The sequence below is a fragment of the Plectrocnemia conspersa genome, unplaced genomic scaffold, assembly GCF_051122295.1.
Source record: "Plectrocnemia conspersa isolate PC_06_02 unplaced genomic scaffold, ASM5112229v1 ptg000008l, whole genome shotgun sequence".
Classification (NCBI taxonomy): domain Eukaryota; kingdom Metazoa; phylum Arthropoda; class Insecta; order Trichoptera; family Polycentropodidae; genus Plectrocnemia; species Plectrocnemia conspersa.
In genome coordinates, this window is record NW_028277172.1 from 18,213,272 (window position 1) to 18,235,020 (window position 21,749).

The window sequence follows — 21,749 nt, forward strand, 5'->3', positions numbered from 1 at the left end:
TGTTTCAAACATAAAAAACGTACGAAATTTAATTTAAATTATACCTGCTCCCGAAAATACTTTAGACGTAATTAAAATTTACCGTAATTCAGGTGGTGGCATTTGCCTTCCTTGAATTTGTGCATAAAAATGCATGTTTTTTAATTAAATACTATGAATCTTAACCCTTTGAGTAGTGAGTTAATTTATGAGTAATTATTTTATTCACATCTATGCTCTACAAAATAAATTTAAAGCTGCATCATAATAGTAATTTTGACCCATATCTACGCTTAATTAATCCCATATAATTTACAAGAGATGAATGCTTCTTTCGATATAAGTTTGTGTCGCAATATCAATACCAAATCATATATATATATATATGTGATGGAATATTAAATATAATTAAACAAGTATGGTATTGAAGGATATAATTCGTCTGGAATAAAACTCCACTAGATCAATTTTATTGAGCAGTGGTGCGAAAATCATGGGTCTTTCGTAATTTAGTCTTCGGCGAAGTAGAGGACCAATTCTAGTATATAAACTATTTTTATATAAACGATCAATTTTCTTAGCTATCAAAGGGTCGCGACAAAACTATACTAAAAATGGAAAGCCCTGGCATAAACTAGTTATTAAAATAGCAGCATGATTTTTTTATCGCTCTGATTTGTGTATGGCGTTGTTGTAATTGAAGCTGTTTTTCAACGTTATTTGGATTCCCTTTTTGAAGGTACAATATTCAAGTCACCGAGGCTTAGTAGCGAAAAAACGTTAGTATTAAATTTTGCGCTATAATTTGATATAGCTTAAAGAGACGCATTATATTTTGGGTAATAGAAAATCGAAACTTCTGTTAATTTATTTCACACGTCGACACTGAACACGCATATATAAAAACCAGCACTTTTTCAGCAGACTAATCATCGGGGGAAAAAAGAGGTAGACAAGGTCAAGTTGAGTGGTTAATATTCATGCCATAAAGTGAAACAATCGATTAATGACACCATTTCGTGTCATTTTTTCGGCTCGCTTGATAGCCCATGAAATTTAAACGTCCGCGCCAAATTGATCATCGACGAAAAAACTCGATTTTATCCATAGCGCAAATTGGAGCTTTTTAGACCAAAATTGCTAACGCGTCGAATGCTTTCCGGCCGGGTACTGTTATGTTGTGTAAATATGCAAAAGCGGGTCACTCGTACGAAAACAAGTTTGATGCGCGTTTTTTATTCGTAAAGGAAAGATAAATGGCCTTGCAAACGTGACGCGTATAAAAATAAATACGCGTAGAACGAGGGGTGAGCCATTCATCTCAAAAAATAACTCTCAGTGGGGGTTTAAAAAAAGCGATTTCAACGAGAGGGAAAGAGGGAATCTTTTTTATGTGCAAGATTATGAATAAAAAGTTGCGCGAAGGTCGCTCGAGCCGTTCCTTTTCACATTCCATCGATGATGCAACGACTAAATTGAAAGATTTCGATTTAGGAGCGTAAATTATGCAGCGTTCCGTTAATTAAACTGATGACAGTAGGCGTAATACGCCTACTGTCGTATGATTAATCGCTATACGTTCTGTAATAATTGGGTTGAATTAAATTTGAGAGCGCGTAATGTAAGGGATGCACAGAAATAAACGCACACAAGTGGTTGTGTAAATTTCGATTTGAATCTAAACGAGCACTCACCAGTTGCGCCAATTTTAAAAGGCCCGGAATAGTTTTGAAATAGTTTATATTGATCTTGATCCACGCGAGGGCGTCCTCGCCCTCAGCCGGCTTGTTCGCTTGCTGGTTGTTCTCGACGGTTACCACTGTTTCCGGCGCCATCATGCTCTGTGCACAAATACCGCCGACGAGAAAAAAACAAAACACCTGTGGCGGAAGCGGAAGTAAACAAAGTGTGCGTCGCGGCCGAACCCCCGAACGGAACGAGTTCGAAGACGGAATGAGGCTCCAGTACCGTAACAATCGTACCCCCTCCTAGGCGGACCAATACTCAGACATCGTCAACCTTTTGTTAAGCGGCGCTTTCTTTTTCTTACTCATATTTTACAGGTCAGAATTGTAATATGGTTGTGGTCAGAATTTATACTACATGAGTGAATTTATATTAAAATGTCAGAATGTCCCAGTCTAAAATTAATGTTCCGCTTTTAAATATATTTATGTATGTAAATTATTAAATTATTTTTGTCTTTTTTAATATCTTAATTATTACATATTTTAGTTTTATTAAGTATGTTTTGTTTTATATGCTTTTATTGCTGCAGCCCCTCCACTACAAACCACAACTGGTCAGAAGCGGCCAGAATACATATTAGATGGTCAGGATTTATATTAATTGGGAAGAATTATTTTGACAGAACTTTTTTTCAGTTAGCAATAGTGTTATTGCTTTAACGCTGAGGATTGGTACAACTGGTCGATCTGTCATTCGCACGTCGGCAGTACATTATCAATGAGTTTTAGGGTCAACTTGTTTGGTTGGGCTCGCAACATTGTCAAGTCAGGCATGCTCTCCGTCGCCGCTCTGTCATTATTCCCCCTTCGTTCGTCGCTCTGAATACCTTCGCGTCCTACATAAAATTAGAGTTATTCATAGAGTGTTCAATATTCTGACTAACAATCACTCGCACCTAACTATCCAACAGTTTTGGTGCAAGCGAGACATTTTAAAGATATTTCTTAAATAAATAATTTATTGCCGATTTATATTTATAAATGTTATAATATTTTTTTTAATTCATATGATCACCCTATATTTTTATATAGACCGTTATGCTATTTTTATTCCAACCGTATAATATTTATTCCGATCATTTAATGTGTTGCCCTTTTTAATCCAAATGCTTTAATTTATTCAATTATATAAGATATTCCCAATGAGAAATTCATTAAAATATTTAAAAAATACAAAGTAGATAGGTTGGACCAAAAGTCACTTGACCATTTACAAATCAAATACCATTTTATATTTCACATACTTTTTATTCTACATAGTATAGAGACTTTTTAATTACACATGAAAAATAATATCTTATAAATGACCCATATTTTAATACATGCAAAACACATGACAAAATAATTCAAGGATCAAGGTCAAATATATTGTCAAAAATAAATCTAAAGCCGTGAAGCTCAAAATATAAATGTTTCATTGAATTAAGACACATGAGAATTCATCAGATCTTGCGCCAATTAACAGATAATTCAGCCGCTTCCCTCTTCGCGTAAGCCTGGTCGAACTACGACGTCCGAAATACAGAGTTCAATCTAAGCTGACAAAAATATTATCATAAATTTATTACAAGATGCTATTTGTAGTTAAAATTTTGCAAAAAGTTTAGTTTATTTTGACACAAATTAGCACTACATATTATTGCATATCGAAGGCTAGGAATATAAAAATGTGTTTTCGCCGTAATTTTTTGATATTGCTGTAATGCAAAACAAATGTTCATTTTATGAATATGTATAAAATTACATAATTTATCTATGCACAATATTAAGATGATAATGTAATCAGTGCAATATCTTATCTTGTGTTTGCATAACGTCAAACACGGCTTATATCATTCATTTTTTAACTAATTGTAAAAAGATATTAAACTTATAAATGATATGTATTGTACATAAAAGCAGAGTAAACAAAACTTATGAAAAGAACAAATAAAAGTTAAAAGTTTACGACCCCTTCATATAACTTACTACTCAACCACGCAAGAAACGAGAATGAGTGAATGCAGTTTTTTCTCTCGATTGAAACTAAAATTTACAGTAAGTACCTACTGTACATTTTAATAAGGAAAAATCAGTTTGAGTGCTGCAGGAACGGCGAAGAAAAAATATCTATTGCCAATATAAATATTAGATACGAAGCAGAATTTCGGTTTCTAATATTTTGGAAAATTGAAAAACCTGTTGAAAACTATTTTTATATATCCGATTTGTTATTAATAAATGTTACAGCATGCGATGAGTTTCAACGTTCTATTCTTAGAATATAAGTAACAGGTTTTTGCAAAATATTAAAAAATTTAACGCTGCGCGGCTTCAACATTAATTTAGATTTGTGAAAATAAACAAAGATTTGAATATTTTTAAGTAGAATTATAATGCACCTAAAATAATAATAATATTGCACCTATAATTTGATTGAATATTCTTTGAAATACAATAAATAATAAAGTGCATGTTTTTATCACATATGTACTAATAAGCTATGTAAAAATACTTCTACACATTTTTCCTTATTCACTGATGATAAAAAATACAGGTATTAATTATTACTTTTGTATGATTTATAAAGTAAATAATTTATTGATTGCGTTTATTACAAGTTGATTATTTTTATTTTATTTGCAATATAATTTAATTTATTTATACAATATTATTAATATAATTAGTAGAAAACCGAAAAATATTTTATTTTTACTAAATTTACTATTTATAAAAAACGTGCTCAGTGCATTATTTTGGATCCAAATCTAATAAAATATAACTATATAAAAGTAAATAAATAAAAAAATATTTAACCTTGCTACGCAGCAATTTTTTACGATTTTTCCCTATAAATAATACTCATAAGCAAAAAGTATCGAGACCACGCCTTGACTAGCAAAATTTTATTTGTCACGCCGGCTATATACGAGTCATGTTTCAATCACTTAATTTGACGGATTAGGACAACTCGAAAACGCACCATTTAAATGGATCTAAACAAAAGACAATCGATGCCGATGACTGTACAAAAGAGTATATTGTACATATGAATGTGCATAGCAGGTACGAATGCACTGTCCTTATGTATTTGCATAGCAGCTCAATGACAGCGTTGCCAAATCTCCAGCTGAATAATAGTCGTTTCGCACAGATTTTTATTAGTAAATAGTAATTAGAAAAAGATCATTACAAATAATTAATTATGTATTTTTATTGTACCCCTCTCCCTCCTACAAAGTTAGGGTGGGGCACATCAGAAAAAATCCAGATATACGTATATACTATGGAATGGACTTTATTTATCCATAAAGCGAAGTGTTTTATCAAAACGTTGCAAATATGGAAATAGATTTTATGAATTAAAATTCGCATGAACCTAAAGGTTAAACCATAAAAACGGCTCTTATACCAATGTTTAATTCATAGGTTCACAAAGTGGGCAATATCACCCACCGTTGAGCAATGGACGAATCTCTGTGGGCAATGCTGGCTCCAGGGGAATTTGGTGGGCGATGGAAAAGCCATAGAGGGCAACGGAGAAGTCGGTAAAAAGATTTTTATCAAAAAAATAATGATATGCGAAAAGGTTTTAGGGATTTTATATTAGTAATAAGGTAATTTTTTAAAATAAAATATAAAGCGTTTTAGGATCTTTTGAAAGTGGCCGCTATAATATTTTTTTCAGGTTAGGTCCAAACCGTTTACTTACTTACTAGATTATTTTGATTTTTTAGAGGTAGAGTGCGCCATATTGTTAAAAGCATCATTGGTTACCAATGGTCGAAGTGCCCCGATACCTTTTTATTTAGTACTACACCATTGGATTTTGGTCAATAATATTGGTGAAAATCTTGTGTAAAAGTGTGCTTTCTTGTTCTACTTTATTAAATAATTTTAATTCTAAGCCGTTTTATTTTCACACTTGCTATTTAAAATTCTAAAATTGCACAAGCTACATTAATATTTTGGCGAAATTAAAAAAAATATAATATATGGGCATTGCTGGGTTACAATTTATTATTAAATGAAATAGAAATAGATATTTCCAAAGGTGGGCGATTAAAAATTTTGGTGTTGAAAAGTGGGCGATGAGTCAATTAAGTTTGAGAATCTATAGTTTAATCTAATACAGATGTTCTTCATATTTTTGCCTATTTTTTTAGAATATTTCGTGTTTGTTTCGTTCCGAGACGAAACGTTGTTGTTATATAATAGAATGTTCTAGATTTTGGTTTTACTATTCAACAAGTATTTTTTCTATATTACTATTCACATAAAATAAATTAATCTAGATTTTTTAAAACTATGTATACTTCAGAGGCATCAATGTATTTTAAGTGCTTAGGGCCTCTAAATGTTTTAATAGGGCCCTGCATTTACACCTTAAATCAGCGACACTGTATTTGGTTATAATTAGAAAAGTTTTAATTAGAAAAAAATAAGTTTGTTTTGTTTTTGCAAACTTATTGAGAAACACCGGGACACTAATGAAATCAAAGCCTTACTAGAAGAAAGAACTCCATTAGAATAGAGTATTTCAGATTTATTTACTTAACTTCGGAATATATCTATAAAACAGTTCTAATTAGTAGTTACGGAATAAAAAAACGTAAAAAAGTTAATCTCAAGTCTTTAACATACATAATTTTATAGTGCGTCGATCGCGATCGACCAGTCGACCGCGAAACTATTTATAGTCGCCCTGGTCTTAGTATGAGATATGTGCTAAAACGTTACTCTAAACAAAGTAAAAGAAATTAGTTGAATCGACGCATGAACTACAATATAATTTAATAATCACATTTGTAAATATAATATAAAAAAAATGTAATTTATGCCACTAGTAGATTTTCAGTAGTAAGTCACTCGAATCAATATTTTCAATCAATAATATTTATATATTTTCAGTAGTAAGTCGCTCGCAAGGAGTAAAAGTCTGACCTCAATCTAAATCAATTTTAGCATAGTTAAACTTCAGGACTCTTTACACTCCCACCTTCCTTGACCCAAATGTTATTTTAAATTCAATTTCTTCTTATTAGTTACACTCTGAAATACGATACTCTATATTAGGTTTTTATTGTTTTGTTATTTTCCGTTGGTGCTCAGCATTAAATAATGTTATATTTGAGCAGTCTTTCTGAAGAACCGGCTTCTGATATATGTGTGTAAATATAACAACGGTATGTTTGTGTTATATCTTAATCTCAATAAATGCTAGCAGGAACGTCATTTCAGATTTTTCCAGGGTGGGGTAAAATTTGGCCTAACAGTGGTCATGTTTTTAATATTTCATTAAGATTCATTGTATTTCATTATATGACAATAACTTTTCTTGCAGATTCTTCCATCTGCCCCCTAAATGACATCCCTGTTTCAAATCCACGTCAAAAGCAATTAAATCGTGCCATCGCAATGGAACGCTAGGTTATCTTGTGTTCATATTAAAACGTCTTATAACAATATTACTACTAAAATAAGTGAGAATCGAATGAATCATATCTAAACGGAATTTTGGGTTACAGGAAAGCGCAAAAAACAATTATCCCTTCTCAGAAGTCAAAAATCCACGTCAAAAGCAATAAAATCATGCCGTCGCCATTGCGGTGGGAACGGCGCCGACACGATTTTAGTGCTTTTGACATGACTTTTTAACTTCTAAGAAGTGATAATTGTTTTTACGCTCTCTAATTGACCAAAATTCGATTAGAATACACTTTAACCAATACTCTCATATCAAAAGTCTATATTTTTATACCATAGTGTTATATTAGTGCTTCTTCCGTTTATTTTCCCTAGAGAGATGAGTTGGCTTAGTTTATATTTTGGAAAAATCTAAAACAATTAGGCAAGTTATATTATATATTAGAAACAGTGGCGTTGCTAGAGCATATGCTGCCCTAGGCGATCCTTAAAATTGCCACCTCCCCCCCCCATACATTTTTCTGGCCAAATTCAAGAGGAGGCAATCCCCCCCAACTGACGCCCCTGAATGCTAGTACTATTTAAAAGTAAATACATATTTATTTGGGAATATATTCGAAATACATAAAAAAGTTTTTGTTTATGAATTATTATTTATTCTCAACATGTATATACATTGTTATTGTATAATCCTAAAAAGATACGTTTGTATAATATGTGTGTTTGACTTATAATCATTTAAGTAAAATAAAGTAGTAGATCAAATTTATATATAAAATATCAATAAAAATTGTGACGAATCAAACTTTTTAAAGAAATACTTCATTTTATTAAAAATAATATTTACAAATAAACTAGCATATTTCTTGTTTGTCACACAAACATTAACCCAGTTCATTGTTATCATTAAAAAATGTATATATACATAAAATTATAATACTTTTTAATTTATAAACTAGATATGTTCTTTTTAGAAACGCCGTTTTTGCAACTGTTGACTTTTGCGGCAAACCTCAGGGAGTTCATCGTTTCTTGGTAGCAATCGTCCAATTGTGAAACGTTGACGAGCATCAGAGTTTTGGAATTTCCGCCGAGACTCGGCATCAGTAAGTGTGTCAATTTAGAATTTCGGTACGGTACGTGGCTTTGCTTAGATTGCAGAGCCAATATCACTTTGGATAATTCAGAAAGCGATTTGTTGATAGATTTAGTTTCATCCATTCTTTGAGTCGTCTTACCGCTCTCCGATCCGGCCAGATCCACGAGATTCAAATAGCTCGTGTATTTCTCTTTCCTCATTTCGTGTATGGCGTTGAATTTTATTTTAGTGATAGAATGAGATCTAGAGCTCCTCTCGTTGCAAATAGTGGCCGCCGTTTTTCTATTTTTCTGCGATATATTCAGCAGTCTTGATAGATCGTTGGAATTTGATACGATTTCCTCTTTTAAATTGGATACATAAACATCGGTCCCTTTAGCGTCTGCCATTTTAATGGCATGGTCTTCTTGATCTTTGTTCGAATCTAAGAGATCGAAGATATTCTCGTTGTAAATCTCCAGAAACGAAGCTGTGATTGTAAATTTCCACCCTACGGCGTTCAACTCTGGGATTTTAGCAAAGATCATTTCAATAGCACGCGGAATTATGCCTAATTTATCAGAGTTCAGATCTCCTTCCATTGTATACGTTTTTCCAGAACCGGTCTGTCCGTAAGCAAAAATACAGACGTTAAATCCGTCTAAGGCTGATTGAATCAACGTAGATACTTCTTCGAAAATTTCTATTTGATTAGCATTAGACGAGAATATTCCATCAAAAGTGAACGCGTGTTTGAAATTCTGCTTTTTAGCCAAGCCGATTGTCGAATTGATGAGAGTTTTTTCAATTTCCATACTGGCCGAATCTAACAAGTCCACCTGTAAAAGCGGTTTATTAGATTCGTCCATCAAAGGAGGTCTTATTCTACAGAAGACCCTAATATGACCCTTCAAGTCTTGTATTTCATTTCGGAGAATCTTCTCGTTCTCGTACATTGTCTCTATTTTACGTTGCAACTCTTCGTTCTGTTTTATTAATATTTCAACATGTTTTTCGTGTTCATGGTTCTTCATCCGTAATAATTCATTACATTTCTTCTCGTCGACTAAATCGTTACAATATTTGGCAGCGTTAGTTTGACAAATATCCAATTCTTGATTTAATTTAAAACATTTTTCAGTTTGAGATTCGTATAAGTCCGACATTTTAACATAATCGTTCTTCTTGCTCTCTAAACTAGAAGATAGATGGTTGTTTTTATCGGTTGTATTCGAGATGTTTTCTTTCAGCTTTTCATTCTCGTTCTTCAGATCGAAGATCAAAGCCGCATTTTCATTGTTCTTTTCTTCGAATATATTCAATTTCATCTTTAAACAAGTCAGTTCTCCGGTAATATTGATGATTTTTTTACACTGCTCTTCGTTGTCTGACTTGAAATGGAACGATTTTTTAATTTCATCGTCCAAAATCGTTTTAAGAGTATCGTATTCGCTCGACTTCAACGTCAATTGCTTATTAACGTCCGCCAATTGTGAAGACATTTCATCATTGAATGTTTTAAATCGATCGTCTTTCTCTTTGAGTAGATACTTCAACTCTGAAATTGTTTTATTACATGCTTCTTTTTCGTCTTTGAGCTCTTCGATGTTTATCACGTATTTACTGTTCTCCGACGCATAATCGCCCAATTTTCTAGAAATAGTCGAATTCTCTACTTTTACAATTTTAAATGAACTTTTAACGTTTTGCAGTTCCTCTATGTGCATACTACAATTCTCGAGAAGCAAACTGTTTTCACTTTTTAACGACTGATGTTTCTCCAACAGATCGTTGTACTTGGCTTTGAAGTCGTACGGGGGAATTTTGACTGTAGTTGTGCTACTTTTGGAAACCACTCTTGCCTGCTTCTTCGGAAACGGGTGCAAAGTGGTGGCGCTTCGTTTCAGTGGAACGTTTTCCATTTGTTTCAACGGCAATACCGACATGCTAACTGGCTCCGGAGTTTTTTCGATGATGGAAAACTCGGCACTGTCGGAAAACTTCAATTTATTGGGCTCAACCCTGATATTAGTGGGCAACTTTTTAGATTCCAATGGAGTAGAAGCAGTGATCGTCGCATTTCTGTTACTGGCGGAGATGTTTGATGTCGGAATTTTAGAATATTTGGACATCTTGTCTGAAAACATAAGATAGACACGATAAATAACGTTGGTGTGTTTTCAAAACATTGTCAATCAAGAGTTGTTTACAAATTATTTCAATGGTGACTTTAGAGCATTCAATCTTGGCAAAATAAATAACAACTTTACCGTATTTAATCAACAACTTTCGAAGACGTTAAAGAACTAAACGCAGCGTTCACCGATACATGAACGCGTCAAACGTCGAAACGGACACTTTTTGAAAGCAATACCAACCGCAGCAGCAAACCAGATTGAGCCATAACGCAAATAATATTGACCATATATGTTTCATTATGTAAAAAATATAATCACTGAATTTTTATTTTTACAATAAAGCAAACAAATGTAAGTTAAATTTAAAAACAAATATTTGTTATATAATTATTAGGTAAATTGTTTTTATTATTATTTTACAATATTTGCAGTAAATGCCAATTACATTGGAAAAACGTTAAAAATCATTTTTGATTAAATAAATAATTTAAATAACCCGTTTGCAAAAATACCATAACCCATCCCCTTTATTTTCTGTATACAATACTTTTAGTTATTTTTTAAATTTTATAGTGTGTGCAATAAATGTCTAGCGTTTTCAAAAATAATGCGAATAAGCCGTACTGGCATTGAAACGCAAATAAGAACCACTGTACAATACGATCTTACTCAAATATACTATAAAACCGTGACTATAAAACCGTGACTATAAAACCGATAGGGTCCAAGCAGAATACCATAAAAAGTTATTTATCTGTTTTATTAAAAAACTATTTAATTAATGTTATTTTATTTGTTCAAAAAAGTGTAAAAAATGTGTATTTTTCAGTAAAGTTATGTATTTCACTAGCGAAGTCCAAATAAATTTTAACCAGTAGATATATATATTTCAACTAGTGAAAATATAATTCAACTGCTAGTGAAATTATATGATGCTCTAAAATGTCTATGAAACTCAATTTGACGGTTGCAAAACGTCCATTTGCTGTTCAAACGCAAATCTAACCAATGCGTATTAACCAACCCAATTTAACTTAATGAAAGTTCTAAAACTAATTATAGTTTTAGAAGTGTCATTAGGTTAATATACATACAAAACCAACTAATATCTTAAGAGAAAATAAGCATTCGATTCTCACTTATTGCAAGTCGTAATATTGTCGTAAAAAGATAACCGAGAGTTGCGACCCCTTGAATTTGACTAGAAAAATACACGGCATTTAATGAAAAATGCATAGCATTTAATGAAATACTATGAATTTTAATGAAATCAAAATATTTATAAAACGACACTAACTGGCCAACTTTTGCCCCCCCCCCCTCCCAAAAAGCTAAGATTTCGTCCCTTTTTGCTTATTAGTGTGGGAGTCTAGATTCGTTATGGCCAACAATTGGCGAGACTTAGGTAGCACTGGCGGACGGTTATTCTCTCGCATGGGAACCCTCGGCCTGTTCGGACATGCGTCGCGGGCTATTGCCCCGCCCAAATGTAAACAACTTTAATCGTCAATAAAAACACTATAATTACGCTTACAATCATTATAAGTCTCAATGCACTACATATATCGATTTTAGTTTAAATATAATATTTATCCGTGAGATTATAAAAAATAAGCAGAGTTAATATGTGACGATCAATAGAAATTATCTTCCAGGCACATAGGTTCAATATGAGAAACAAACCAGAATTTTCAGGTATTAGTAACATACTTGTACTACTTGTCTGTCATACTGGCACATACATATGTATTCATATATAACAAGTGTGCATACTTAATTAAGAGTTTGACGAGCATATTAAGGTCACTCTAAAATATTAAATGCATTGTTATTAAAATATAATAATTGATTATTATTATAATTACATCACCGTAACGTATTAAGCATTTTATCGTAACGTATTAAGCGCCTGTGCTTATCGCACACTAATATATATATAATTTAGATAGATTGGTAATATGATTTGATATTATAAGGCCTTATGTTTTAAACGTAGGTAGTAATAAAAAAGAACATTTTAAGTTGGTAAATTCTTGCATTACGAAAATAATGTTTAATTAGTTTTACTGATAGCTAATTTGAACGGTACTGTATATTAATTAGCATTGAATTGTTAGGACTTTAAAAATGAACATAAATAGAAATGCGCAACTTTTGAGTGTAATTAAAATGAAAGACATCCGCGTGCGATCTCGCCTAGGTTATCGTTGTTTGTTTTCGCATCGCATTTCATATATGGCAACACCGCGCCGCGAAGCGCACACTCGAGCCGCGCCTGCAGAGGCGCAGCGGTGCGCTCCGCGGAGCTCCACACTGTCAGAGGAGAGCGAGGGGGCGCCCGCCCGACTAATGTCGGCTGGGCCCGCACCTTGCGCCCCCCAGGCGACCCCCGAACGCGTTTCGAGCCCGACGGCGAGCGTCGCCGCGGGAGGGCGCAGTCGACGCGCCAAATTCAAATCGGCAATGGAGGAAGAAGCGCAACAGAAGTCTCAGGCTACTACCTCGATAGATCTACCCCCACCCGTCCCGGAAAAACGTCTACCCCCAAACACGATAGATCTACCCCCACCTCCACCAGCTACGGATTTACCAGTTCCTGCGATAGATCTCCCCCCACCCGCTATTGTTTCACCCACCTCCGCGGTAGATCTATCTGCACCCTTAACCGAAAATGATCAATCGGCGCCTGAAAATGCAACCGCTGACCAAATGGCTTCCATTGCGAAGAAAACCAAGAAACAGAACAGAAAGAATCGCAAACAAAAGCAAAAAGGCGCCTCCAAAGAGCAAACGGAAGTCGGCCGAAGAAACTTTCATCAGTTCAAATTCAGAGTCGGCAACAGAAAGCGTTCTCAAAGCTTTCCGGCAGCCGCCGGTAAGTTCTTTCTGCCTTATAAACGTCCCCGAAACGAAACGATCATCCCTCCTACGAAATTCCTTCTCGGAGGCAACATCTCGGATCCTCTCAACTTGAACAGCTTACGCGACGAAGACGTGAACCGAGCCATGAACGCCGTAACCCCCAAATCGTCTCCCTTACCTACCCCTCCTCGTCACAAAGCCAAAGTAGACGTAATAATCCCCCCCAACATTAGAGATCCCCTCAACCTCCTGACCCCGCTGGATAACGACGAATATGAAAAGCAACTAGAAACAGCGAAGCCGAGGAGAGCTCGAAAGCGCACGAAGAGCAACCGTCGGAGACACTCCGAAAGCGGAACCGGAGTCGTAACTGCGACCGAAACCACAGAAATAACAGCAGGAGGCGCAGTGCCAGCGAGAAGCCCTCCGGCCGCTTCCCCCGCGTCTCCGGCTAGACCTTCGGCTCCTACGGACCCGCCTCCGACCAGAAAACGGCCCCCTAGCGAGAGCGAACCTCCGCTTCCAGCCAAAGAAATAAAAAAACCACGGCGACAAGATCCGCTGGACAAGATAGTCAGCCCGGTGGTGCCTCAACCCGGATCTTGGATGCGTATTCATCCGCGAGGCAAAGGACACAAACCTACTCCGTTAGCGGCACTTCCTCCAGAAAAATCTATACATCTACCGTCTTTCAGAAAAAAAGACACTCGCTATCAATTCGGCAACTACGACAGGTACGCACATCTAACGCTATCACAAAGCTATAAATATATTAACATATTGCTTTCTTTTCAGATATTACGGCTACAGAAACTTGAACGCTTTAATGGACGTGAGGTTGAAAGTGTTCGAGTTGAATAGACACTTGTTCAACAATAAGGATATTTTGGATATTGGATGCAACGTCGGACATATTTCGATAGCAGTTGCAAGAGATTTTGGTGCTAAATCTGTGACTGGAATTGATATTGACAATAAGCTAATCGGTAAATATTATTATTTCAATACTCCTCTCGCCCACAATTAGTCACTTATTAAAAGTTATTCAGTTTTTTATGGCTTATGACCTCACTTTTATTATAAAATCAATTGAAGCTTTTAGAAAATGGCGTCAAATGTAATCAATAATGACACAAAGATAAAATGACTCAATTTACATGTAAAATTATGCTGATTTCAGCTGTATGTCATAATTTTTTTATGTACAAATTGTACCGAGCTTCGCCCACGTCTTGTTACTAATAATATCTATTCCTTCAACATTTGACAAGTATTAATTGCGATATAAAATTAACTGTGAGAAAAGCATATATATTAAGCAACAGTACTAGTTAGTTATTTAATGTCTTAACCCTTCATAGGGCAAATTATTTTTTTCTTAATTTCAAAAAATTGAACATACTTAATTAAATTGAAATTAAATGTTTTACACATGTTTTATTTTATCTATCTAAAGCCAACTTAAATAGTTTTTGATGATTTTTAATTTTGAAAAACTTCTTTTACCACTTGCAATTTGCAAAGTTAATAAAATTCTAAAGGCAATTTTAATATTTAGCCTTAAATTTAATGCTGTAAGGAATTTCAATACTCCTTTTATAAACATAATTTTTTCATAAAGAAAACGCATCGCATAATTACCTGCGGAGTGTTATGGAGAAATTACGGGATACATCAAAATCATCTTCAGCATTTAAATCTCCTCCAATGTCTGAATTCACGGCTTGTTGCTCGTTGAATCAGTTATACTGTCAATTAAACAAAATTTCTCTGTCTGTATTTTCTATCTCTTTAAAAGTATAATTATTTATCTCTAAAACAAGTTTTCTTTTAAATAAATTCTAATAAAATTCATAAGAAAATGTATATATAAGTAATATTATTCATTAATATAAAACTTTTTTTGTAGTCAAAGTAAAAATTAAATCTAACAGCTTGGTCATAATTATATTATTCAGGGTTAGAATAAAAATAGCACACGGTCAGATTAAAAATATAGGACGATCTAAATTAAAATAATGAATGGTTAGAATAAAAATAGCATACGGTCAGAATAATATAAGATGATCAGAATTAATATATATATGTAAATTATGAAAAATTATAACATTTATAAATATAAATGTGCAATAATTTTTTTATTTTAAAAGTATCTTATAAAATATCTCGTTCGCACAGGTTAGGTGCGAGCGAGCGAGCATTGGTCTGAACAGTGAACACCCCATCAATAACTCAACGATCTATTTAATTGTATGTAGGGTGCGAAAGTATTCAGAGCAACGAAAAATGTGGGAATAACGACAGAGCAGCGGTGAAGAACACACTTGACTTGTTGTGTTGACTGTCTCCCAATGTTGCCCAACCAAACAAGCTGGCCCTAAAACACCTTGATAATGATAATAAATTGCCGACATGTGAATGACAGATCGAGCAGTTGTAACAATCTTCAGCATTACAGCAATAATACTATTGCCAACTAAAAAAAAAGATTTTGACCACCTGTCAAAATAATTCTTACCGTTTAATATAAATTCTGACTATTTAATATTTATTCTGACCAATATATTTTGACCTTTTAATCCCTTTCCGGTTATGCCCGTCGCAGCAGGAATGCTCAGTAACGAGTGTTCCCATTGCGATGGCGACGGCACGATTTTATTGCTTTTGACGTGGATTTTTGACTTCTGAGAAGGGATAATTGTTTTTTGCGCTCTCCTATTAGTCAAAATTCGGTTTAGATATACTTCATCTGATTCTCACTTATAAGTCATAATATTGTTATAAATAGCCTTTGTGTGAACGCTAGATAACCAAGCGTTTCCACTGTGACGGAGACGGCACGATTTTATTGCTTTTGTCGTGGATTTTTGACTTCTGAGAAGGGATAATTGTTTTTTGCGCTCTCCTATTAGTCAAAATTCGGTTTAGATATACTTCATCTGATTCTCACTTATAAGTCATAATATTGTTATAAATAGCCTTTGTGTGAACGCTAGATAACCAAGCGTTTCCACTGTGACGGAGACGGCACGATTTTATTGCTTTTGTCGTGGACTCTAAGCAGGAATCTCCCTGAATTTACCTTGAATGACGTCCCTGAGACAAATAGCTAGGAAACAAAATTCTGAAAATGAACACATTATGGTTTTTAAATATCAGGATCTTTGCCTAAATAAAATATTTGTGCAATGCCTTCATATGAAACTGCTACCAACCTTAACCCTTCAGGCTCGTATGCCTAAAACAGATTTTCAGTCCCAGGGACGTCATGTTTTTTTTTAATGGAGATAAAGATAAAATTCATATTAATATTTGAGGTTTTTCAAAAAATTGTTTACTTCATGGCGCTCTTGTTCTTCAATATCAGTTTCACTCGATGTACAATATCTGAATCGCGATCTTTTGATGATTCTAATAGTGGTATTTTCAAACAAGATGCCATTTTGAAGATGCCATACATATGTATAAAATCCGAAAAAAAAATAATACTTAAAATACCCTAATAAACATCATTCTTTATGGGACTTGATTGTGTCAAAAACTGAAATCCTTTGTGGTATGCCGACAAGTTGGGGTCATAGTTTTGAAAAAATCGGTAAATTGAACATTTTTTCGAATAAAATTTTTTTTACATCTAAAGCTTGAATACAGTTTTTATAGTCTTCAAGTTATATGAACGAAACTATAGGTGCTTGACGGATTTTTTATGCGCGTGCGGTGCACGTCATATGTCCCTGTAGGTGGTTTTGATCCGCATGCGGTGCACGTCATAGGTGCCTGAAGGGTTAAGGGTTATTTTGTACTGCTGTAATCCACTTGTATACAGGGAATTTAATTACTGAACCATTCTTCATATTCATCAGAATTTCCTGAAAAAAAATTGTTTCGATACCGAAATTATAATTATAAATTTTTAAAGTAAAAAAAGATTTTTATTTTCTCATAAAAGTTGCTTAATATTTTTTTAAAAAATCATAATTTTTATTGTGATACATATATGTATATCCATATATGTATATATATATAGTCTCGTGTCGTAACAAATTTTTTCTTAGTATATGCAATTTTTTTTGCTAGTCATGATTACACAAATGCATCATTTCAGTATGTTTGTTTACTATTTTTTTCCCACAATTCATCACTTTGATAACAAAACATGATAATTATAACATGTAAAAAATTCAAAATAAATTTTTTGTTCTATGTTATCTTGATATTATGAATATATTTATATAAAATCTTTTCGAAACTTTCAGCTCGTGCCCGAAAAAATGTCAGTCAATTTGTTGTTGTTAAAGCGAGTCCCGCTAAAGACAAAGAGCAAAATAAAAGTCTTGGACTTGCCAGTAACATGAGTATGGAGAGCGTCGATCCTAATTTGTCGACCAACATGGATGATAAAAATATATTAATCAAAGAAGAGCCTCCGACTCCCATATTGTCTGAACCGCCAGGAGCTTCACAGTTATTACCGAACAGGCCGAACAAAAAACGAAATCGGAGAGCGCATCACAAGCCGGCGCAAGATCTGATCAAACATTACTATCCAATCTCGTGTCCGATTCTATACGGACCCACTGAAGTTATCGGCTTTCCGGTTGACGACCGAGGAGTTAAATATCCACAAAACATTGTTTTCAAACAGGTAAGGATATCTTTTAAATGTGTGACGTAAAAAAAGGCTATGTATGTTGATCTAAATTTTAATATTTCAGGCTAATTATATATTGAAAGATGAAAATTTAATAAATGCAGAGCTTCCTCAATACGACCTCATCTTGTGTTTATCTGTCACCAAATGGTTTCATCTGAATTGGGGCGACGCTGGTATAAAATTAGCGTTCAAGAGGATGTTTGCCCAATTGAGACCTGGCGGGAAACTCATCTTGGAGGCGCAGAGTTGGGCGAGTTACAAAAAGAAAAAGAGCCTTACGGTACGTATTATTGGTTTTAGGTTGTCATGCATGAAATTTTACGTTGTATAGTTCCTAAATACCATTTCCTTTTTCGTGGCGAAACATTTACAAAATTGAATGGTCATATGAATTGTATTCTAAAATATTTTTTGGGAAGTAACTTATAAATGCACCTCAGGCTCTGGATGTGTCAATAGGTATTGGAGGTACTTCTTGTATAGACTCGACCAGCTAGGGGCAAAGCCTCTATTACCGGCATTCTGTGAGGGTGCCAAGGGCGAAGCCCCGGTGTTGGACCCGAGAGTGATTTTTTTATGCAATTTTCCTATGACAAAAATGTATTTTTTTAGTTGTCAAAATTGTGTTTCTAATATATTTATAATAAAATATTTTTCTATTGCAGGAAACAATCTACAAAAATTTTCAATCAATCGAATTTTTCCCTGGTAAATTTAAGGAATATTTATTATCGCCCGAAGTGGGCTTCAGCAAATGCTACATTCTAGGAGTGCCTCAGCATTTGAGCAAAGGCTTCCGAAGGCCGATCCATCTGTATATCAAAGGCGATTTCACTCCGAGCAAAGTTCAGTGGTCAGATACGTATGCGCCTTCGCACCATCAATCTGATCTGAGCATAGACGAGCAGCCCAAAAAAGTGTATGCTTACGTGGGCTATCCGAGCTACCACCCCAGCTCGTCCAGATTGAGCGATAACAACACGCCTTCGTATGGAGCCGTTACCCCGTGTGCCTTGCAACTCGAGAACAATTCTACCGAAGAATCACCATTTTATAATCCGAGAAGTGATAGTTACTTGCCTTCGTATTCTAGTTCGGGCCAGCCTAAAACTGTTTACGCAAGTTTGAGTTCGCCTCAAAGCGAAGGCGGCACCCCATCGCACGTCTCCGAAGGAGCGTCGGTTCACGGAGCCGTTTACGCCACTATGGTATCGCCGGCGTCTCCGTTTCTCGAGCCGTCGCCCGGTAATTCAACGACACCGAGCCATCCGTTCACTCCGTCGCATTCGGCCAGCTACGACGTGAACCCGGCCAATAAGAAAGTCTACGCTTCTCTGCACTCGCCGCACGAAGACGTTAACGGAAGAGGGCAGCCAGTGTATTCGCCAAGCGTGGCCGGTACATCGCGATGTGGCGGATCCGGCGGCCACTCTCCGCTCTACACCGGTTCTAGTTTACGACCTGAATTCGAGAACGCCAACAGCAACGATTCGACTCAGGTGAAGAGCGTCTCCGATCATCTCACGCCGGCGGCGAGTCCTTCGAGTGACGTGCAAAACGCTGCCGAATCGGAGCACAACAGTCCTAAGGACTCGAACGATACCGAATAAAATCAAGTGTTCATCATAAAGCGAAATGTGATTGTTCAAAAATAAGTTCAAAATCGCAAAAGTTATATTTTTATGAAACACGCCATCGTTCTTTTTGTATTGTGATATTTGTTGAATAACAATGTATATATTGATGTTACGCACGATCGATTTAGTATAAGCGCGTATTGTAATATTATCATATAGGACTTCAACCAAATTTTCGTATATGTAAAATGATTTTTAAATTATTTTATGTATGACGCATTTTGATTTGCTACATTATTTATTTCCATTTGAAAATAATTGGTGACGCCAAACAAATTTTTTGATCTCAAAAAAAAAATGTAGATCAGGTTTTATATATATATATAAACAATTAGGGATTGATTATGTATTTTTTATTTTAAATAATGTAAAGAGCGATTAAGTTTATTTTTAAAAAATTGATTACTTTTTATTGTTTATATGATTTGTATGTAAATATACATAATTGTATAAAAAAATCGCGTGTATAGGCATAGTGTTTTGTACATTATTTATGATTATTATATTTCTTATACTTTTATATCGCAATGCAAAAATAAATTTAAAAGATTTTCAAAAAAATTTGCACGTTTTTAAAAAGAAATTTGTATTTTTTTCTGATTAATACAATCAAGTGTTTACAGTTATTTATTGTAATTTTTTATATAAAATAGTATCCCATCTTTTACTAAGATTGGGCTTCGCTGGTTGAAGTTAGCAACGGCTAACGACGAAAGAATTCTGATAGAACTTCACAAACGGATATTCCTGTTGCGTTGTTTTGTTTTTGTTATTGTATAGTTGTGTTTTACTTTTATTTTGTCCGAGATGTATAAAGCAAAAATATATTAGTATTTTTTCGGATTTTGTGTTTATTTTTAACATATATGCTTCATCGAGGTAATATTATTCTACCTTATTATTTTATACCTACTAAAATATAGTCTGTATTTATTTAAAAAATAATCAGATCAATTTTTAATGGGTTTGTGGGGTCTTATTCTTAAAACCTGCGTTAATTTACTGTGACGAAAATGATCATCCATCAACAAGGAAACAAAACAATAGCGTATAGGATTGCGACCACACAATAGTCCTTGTTACGACCAGAAAAAAATCACATATATAACACGCAAGTGTTCTTATTGTAAATGTTCTCCATCATTGAAATAATATTTCTTTGTTGCGAAACGGCCACGGAAACAATAAATCACCGGATCCACAAGATTCTCGTTGCAGTATATGGCCACACATGCATGGTTTCTTGATTAGGTTTTCGCATTAGGAATTCCGATTTGGAAACCCGAATGCACGTATTTCATGCAAGATTTTGTATATGGCTTTCGGAAAATATACGAACGTGTGTCATGTATTACATTTTGTATGAAATGCATGCATTCAGGTTACTGAATCTAAATTCCCGATGCGGAAACCTAATCAGGAAACCGTGCAGGAGCGGCCGGCTTTAAATTGTTTTACATGACATGAAGATCCAATCTGCTATATATTCTTCTGGAAATTCAATTAAGTGACAGCATTGCAATTTAATAAATTTAAGAATTCCAAAAGTGTGTATTATTATTTGTGTTATATTGTGCTTTTAATTGAGTGATTTTGGCCTTTGCTAATTAATACGTTCTATAGGTGTCAATTCGCTCTTTTGTATTTTTTTTATTAAAAATTATTAATTCTCATTAGCGCCTATTAGTTAAATTATATTTTTGCTAGTAGAAATATATATATATATATATATATATGTATAATATTTCTAGGAGTCGGATTACTCTGCGTACTTTTTTGGTTCCGTGTGGAATCATGGTCCCGACGTTTCGGCCAGATTCGCCCGGCCATCCTCAGGGGAAAATTGAGAATGTGAACATCCGGTGTGGGCAAAGCTCAGCATGTGGTTGTTCAGATTAAATTATTTCTCCATTTCATATTCTATATATGACATGAAAAGTCGAGCATAGACACAATACTGAGCTGCGCAAACTGCCGGTGTGAGATAAAGAATACACGAGTAAAAAGAAGCAGTACATATTATCTGTACATAAGTAAGAGGAACCAACAACTTTGTGCTCCTGCGAATATGTTGAAAAGGTTACACGATACTTTCCATATGATGTTCGATGCAGGACAAACTTTAACTATGTCAGTATCCGGGCATGCAAGATTGAGGAAGACATGGTTAGGTTAAAAATCGTTGACCGCTCTAGCTGAAGAGATAAATATCCAATCGCCCCGCTCTTCGCTCCACTCAGGATGTGA

At 34.5% G+C, this 21,749-nt stretch overlaps 3 protein-coding genes across 4 annotated transcripts in view; 1 reads left to right on the forward strand and 2 right to left on the reverse strand.

The window, feature by feature from the left end:
* Window positions 1-1,942, reverse strand: part of LOC148233238 (CKLF-like MARVEL transmembrane domain-containing protein 4) — a 34,239-nt gene extending 32,297 nt beyond the window's left edge. Inside the window, exon 1 of the mRNA XM_088190279.1 lies at window positions 1,674-1,942. Coding sequence (XP_088046405.1) covers window positions 1,674-1,817 — 144 coding nt within the window. The 5' untranslated portion in view covers window positions 1,818-1,942. The remainder of the gene's footprint in view (window positions 1-1,673) is intronic.
* Window positions 1,943-7,969: 6,027 nt separating this feature from the next.
* On the reverse strand, window positions 7,970-10,582 carry LOC148233239 (uncharacterized). 2 transcript variants are annotated; one of them, XM_088189688.1, is made up of 2 exons: window positions 10,482-10,582; window positions 7,970-10,348 (listed from the first exon to the last, which is right to left on the reverse strand). In XM_088189688.1, exon 2 carries the CDS (start codon window positions 10,341-10,343, stop codon window positions 8,082-8,084), a length of 2,262 nt encoding a protein of 753 aa, XP_088045814.1. In that variant the 5' UTR covers window positions 10,344-10,348; window positions 10,482-10,582; the 3' UTR covers window positions 7,970-8,081. The 2 variants fall into 2 exon arrangements, with proteins under 2 accessions (XP_088045814.1, XP_088045815.1); XM_088189689.1 differs by having other exon boundaries at window positions 10,422-10,580.
* A 2,027-nt stretch (window positions 10,583-12,609) lies between these two features.
* LOC148233240 (uncharacterized) lies at window positions 12,610-20,345 on the forward strand. The gene is made up of 5 exons (XM_088189884.1): window positions 12,610-13,945; window positions 14,007-14,197; window positions 17,468-17,856; window positions 17,927-18,145; window positions 18,531-20,345. The coding sequence occupies exons 1-5, from the start codon at window positions 12,699-12,701 to the stop codon at window positions 19,473-19,475; spliced, it is 2,991 nt and encodes a 996-aa protein (XP_088046010.1). The 5' UTR covers window positions 12,610-12,698; the 3' UTR covers window positions 19,476-20,345.
* The last annotated feature ends 1,404 nt before the right edge of the window (window positions 20,346-21,749 follow it).

Coding starts and splice junctions, on each gene's coding strand:
- LOC148233239 (XM_088189688.1), bottom strand. CDS start 10,343: ATGTCCAAATATTCTAAAATTCCGACATCAAACATCTCCGCCAGTAAC.
- LOC148233240 (XM_088189884.1), top strand. CDS start 12,699: ATGTCGGCTGGGCCCGCACCTTGCGCCCCCCAGGCGACCCCCGAACGC. Junction 14,198..17,467: donor TATTGACAATAAGCTAATCG/GTAAATATTATT, acceptor CGAAACTTTCAG/CTCGTGCCCGAAAAAATGTC. Junction 18,146..18,530: donor AAAAGAAAAAGAGCCTTACG/GTACGTATTATT, acceptor TTTCTATTGCAG/GAAACAATCTACAAAAATTT.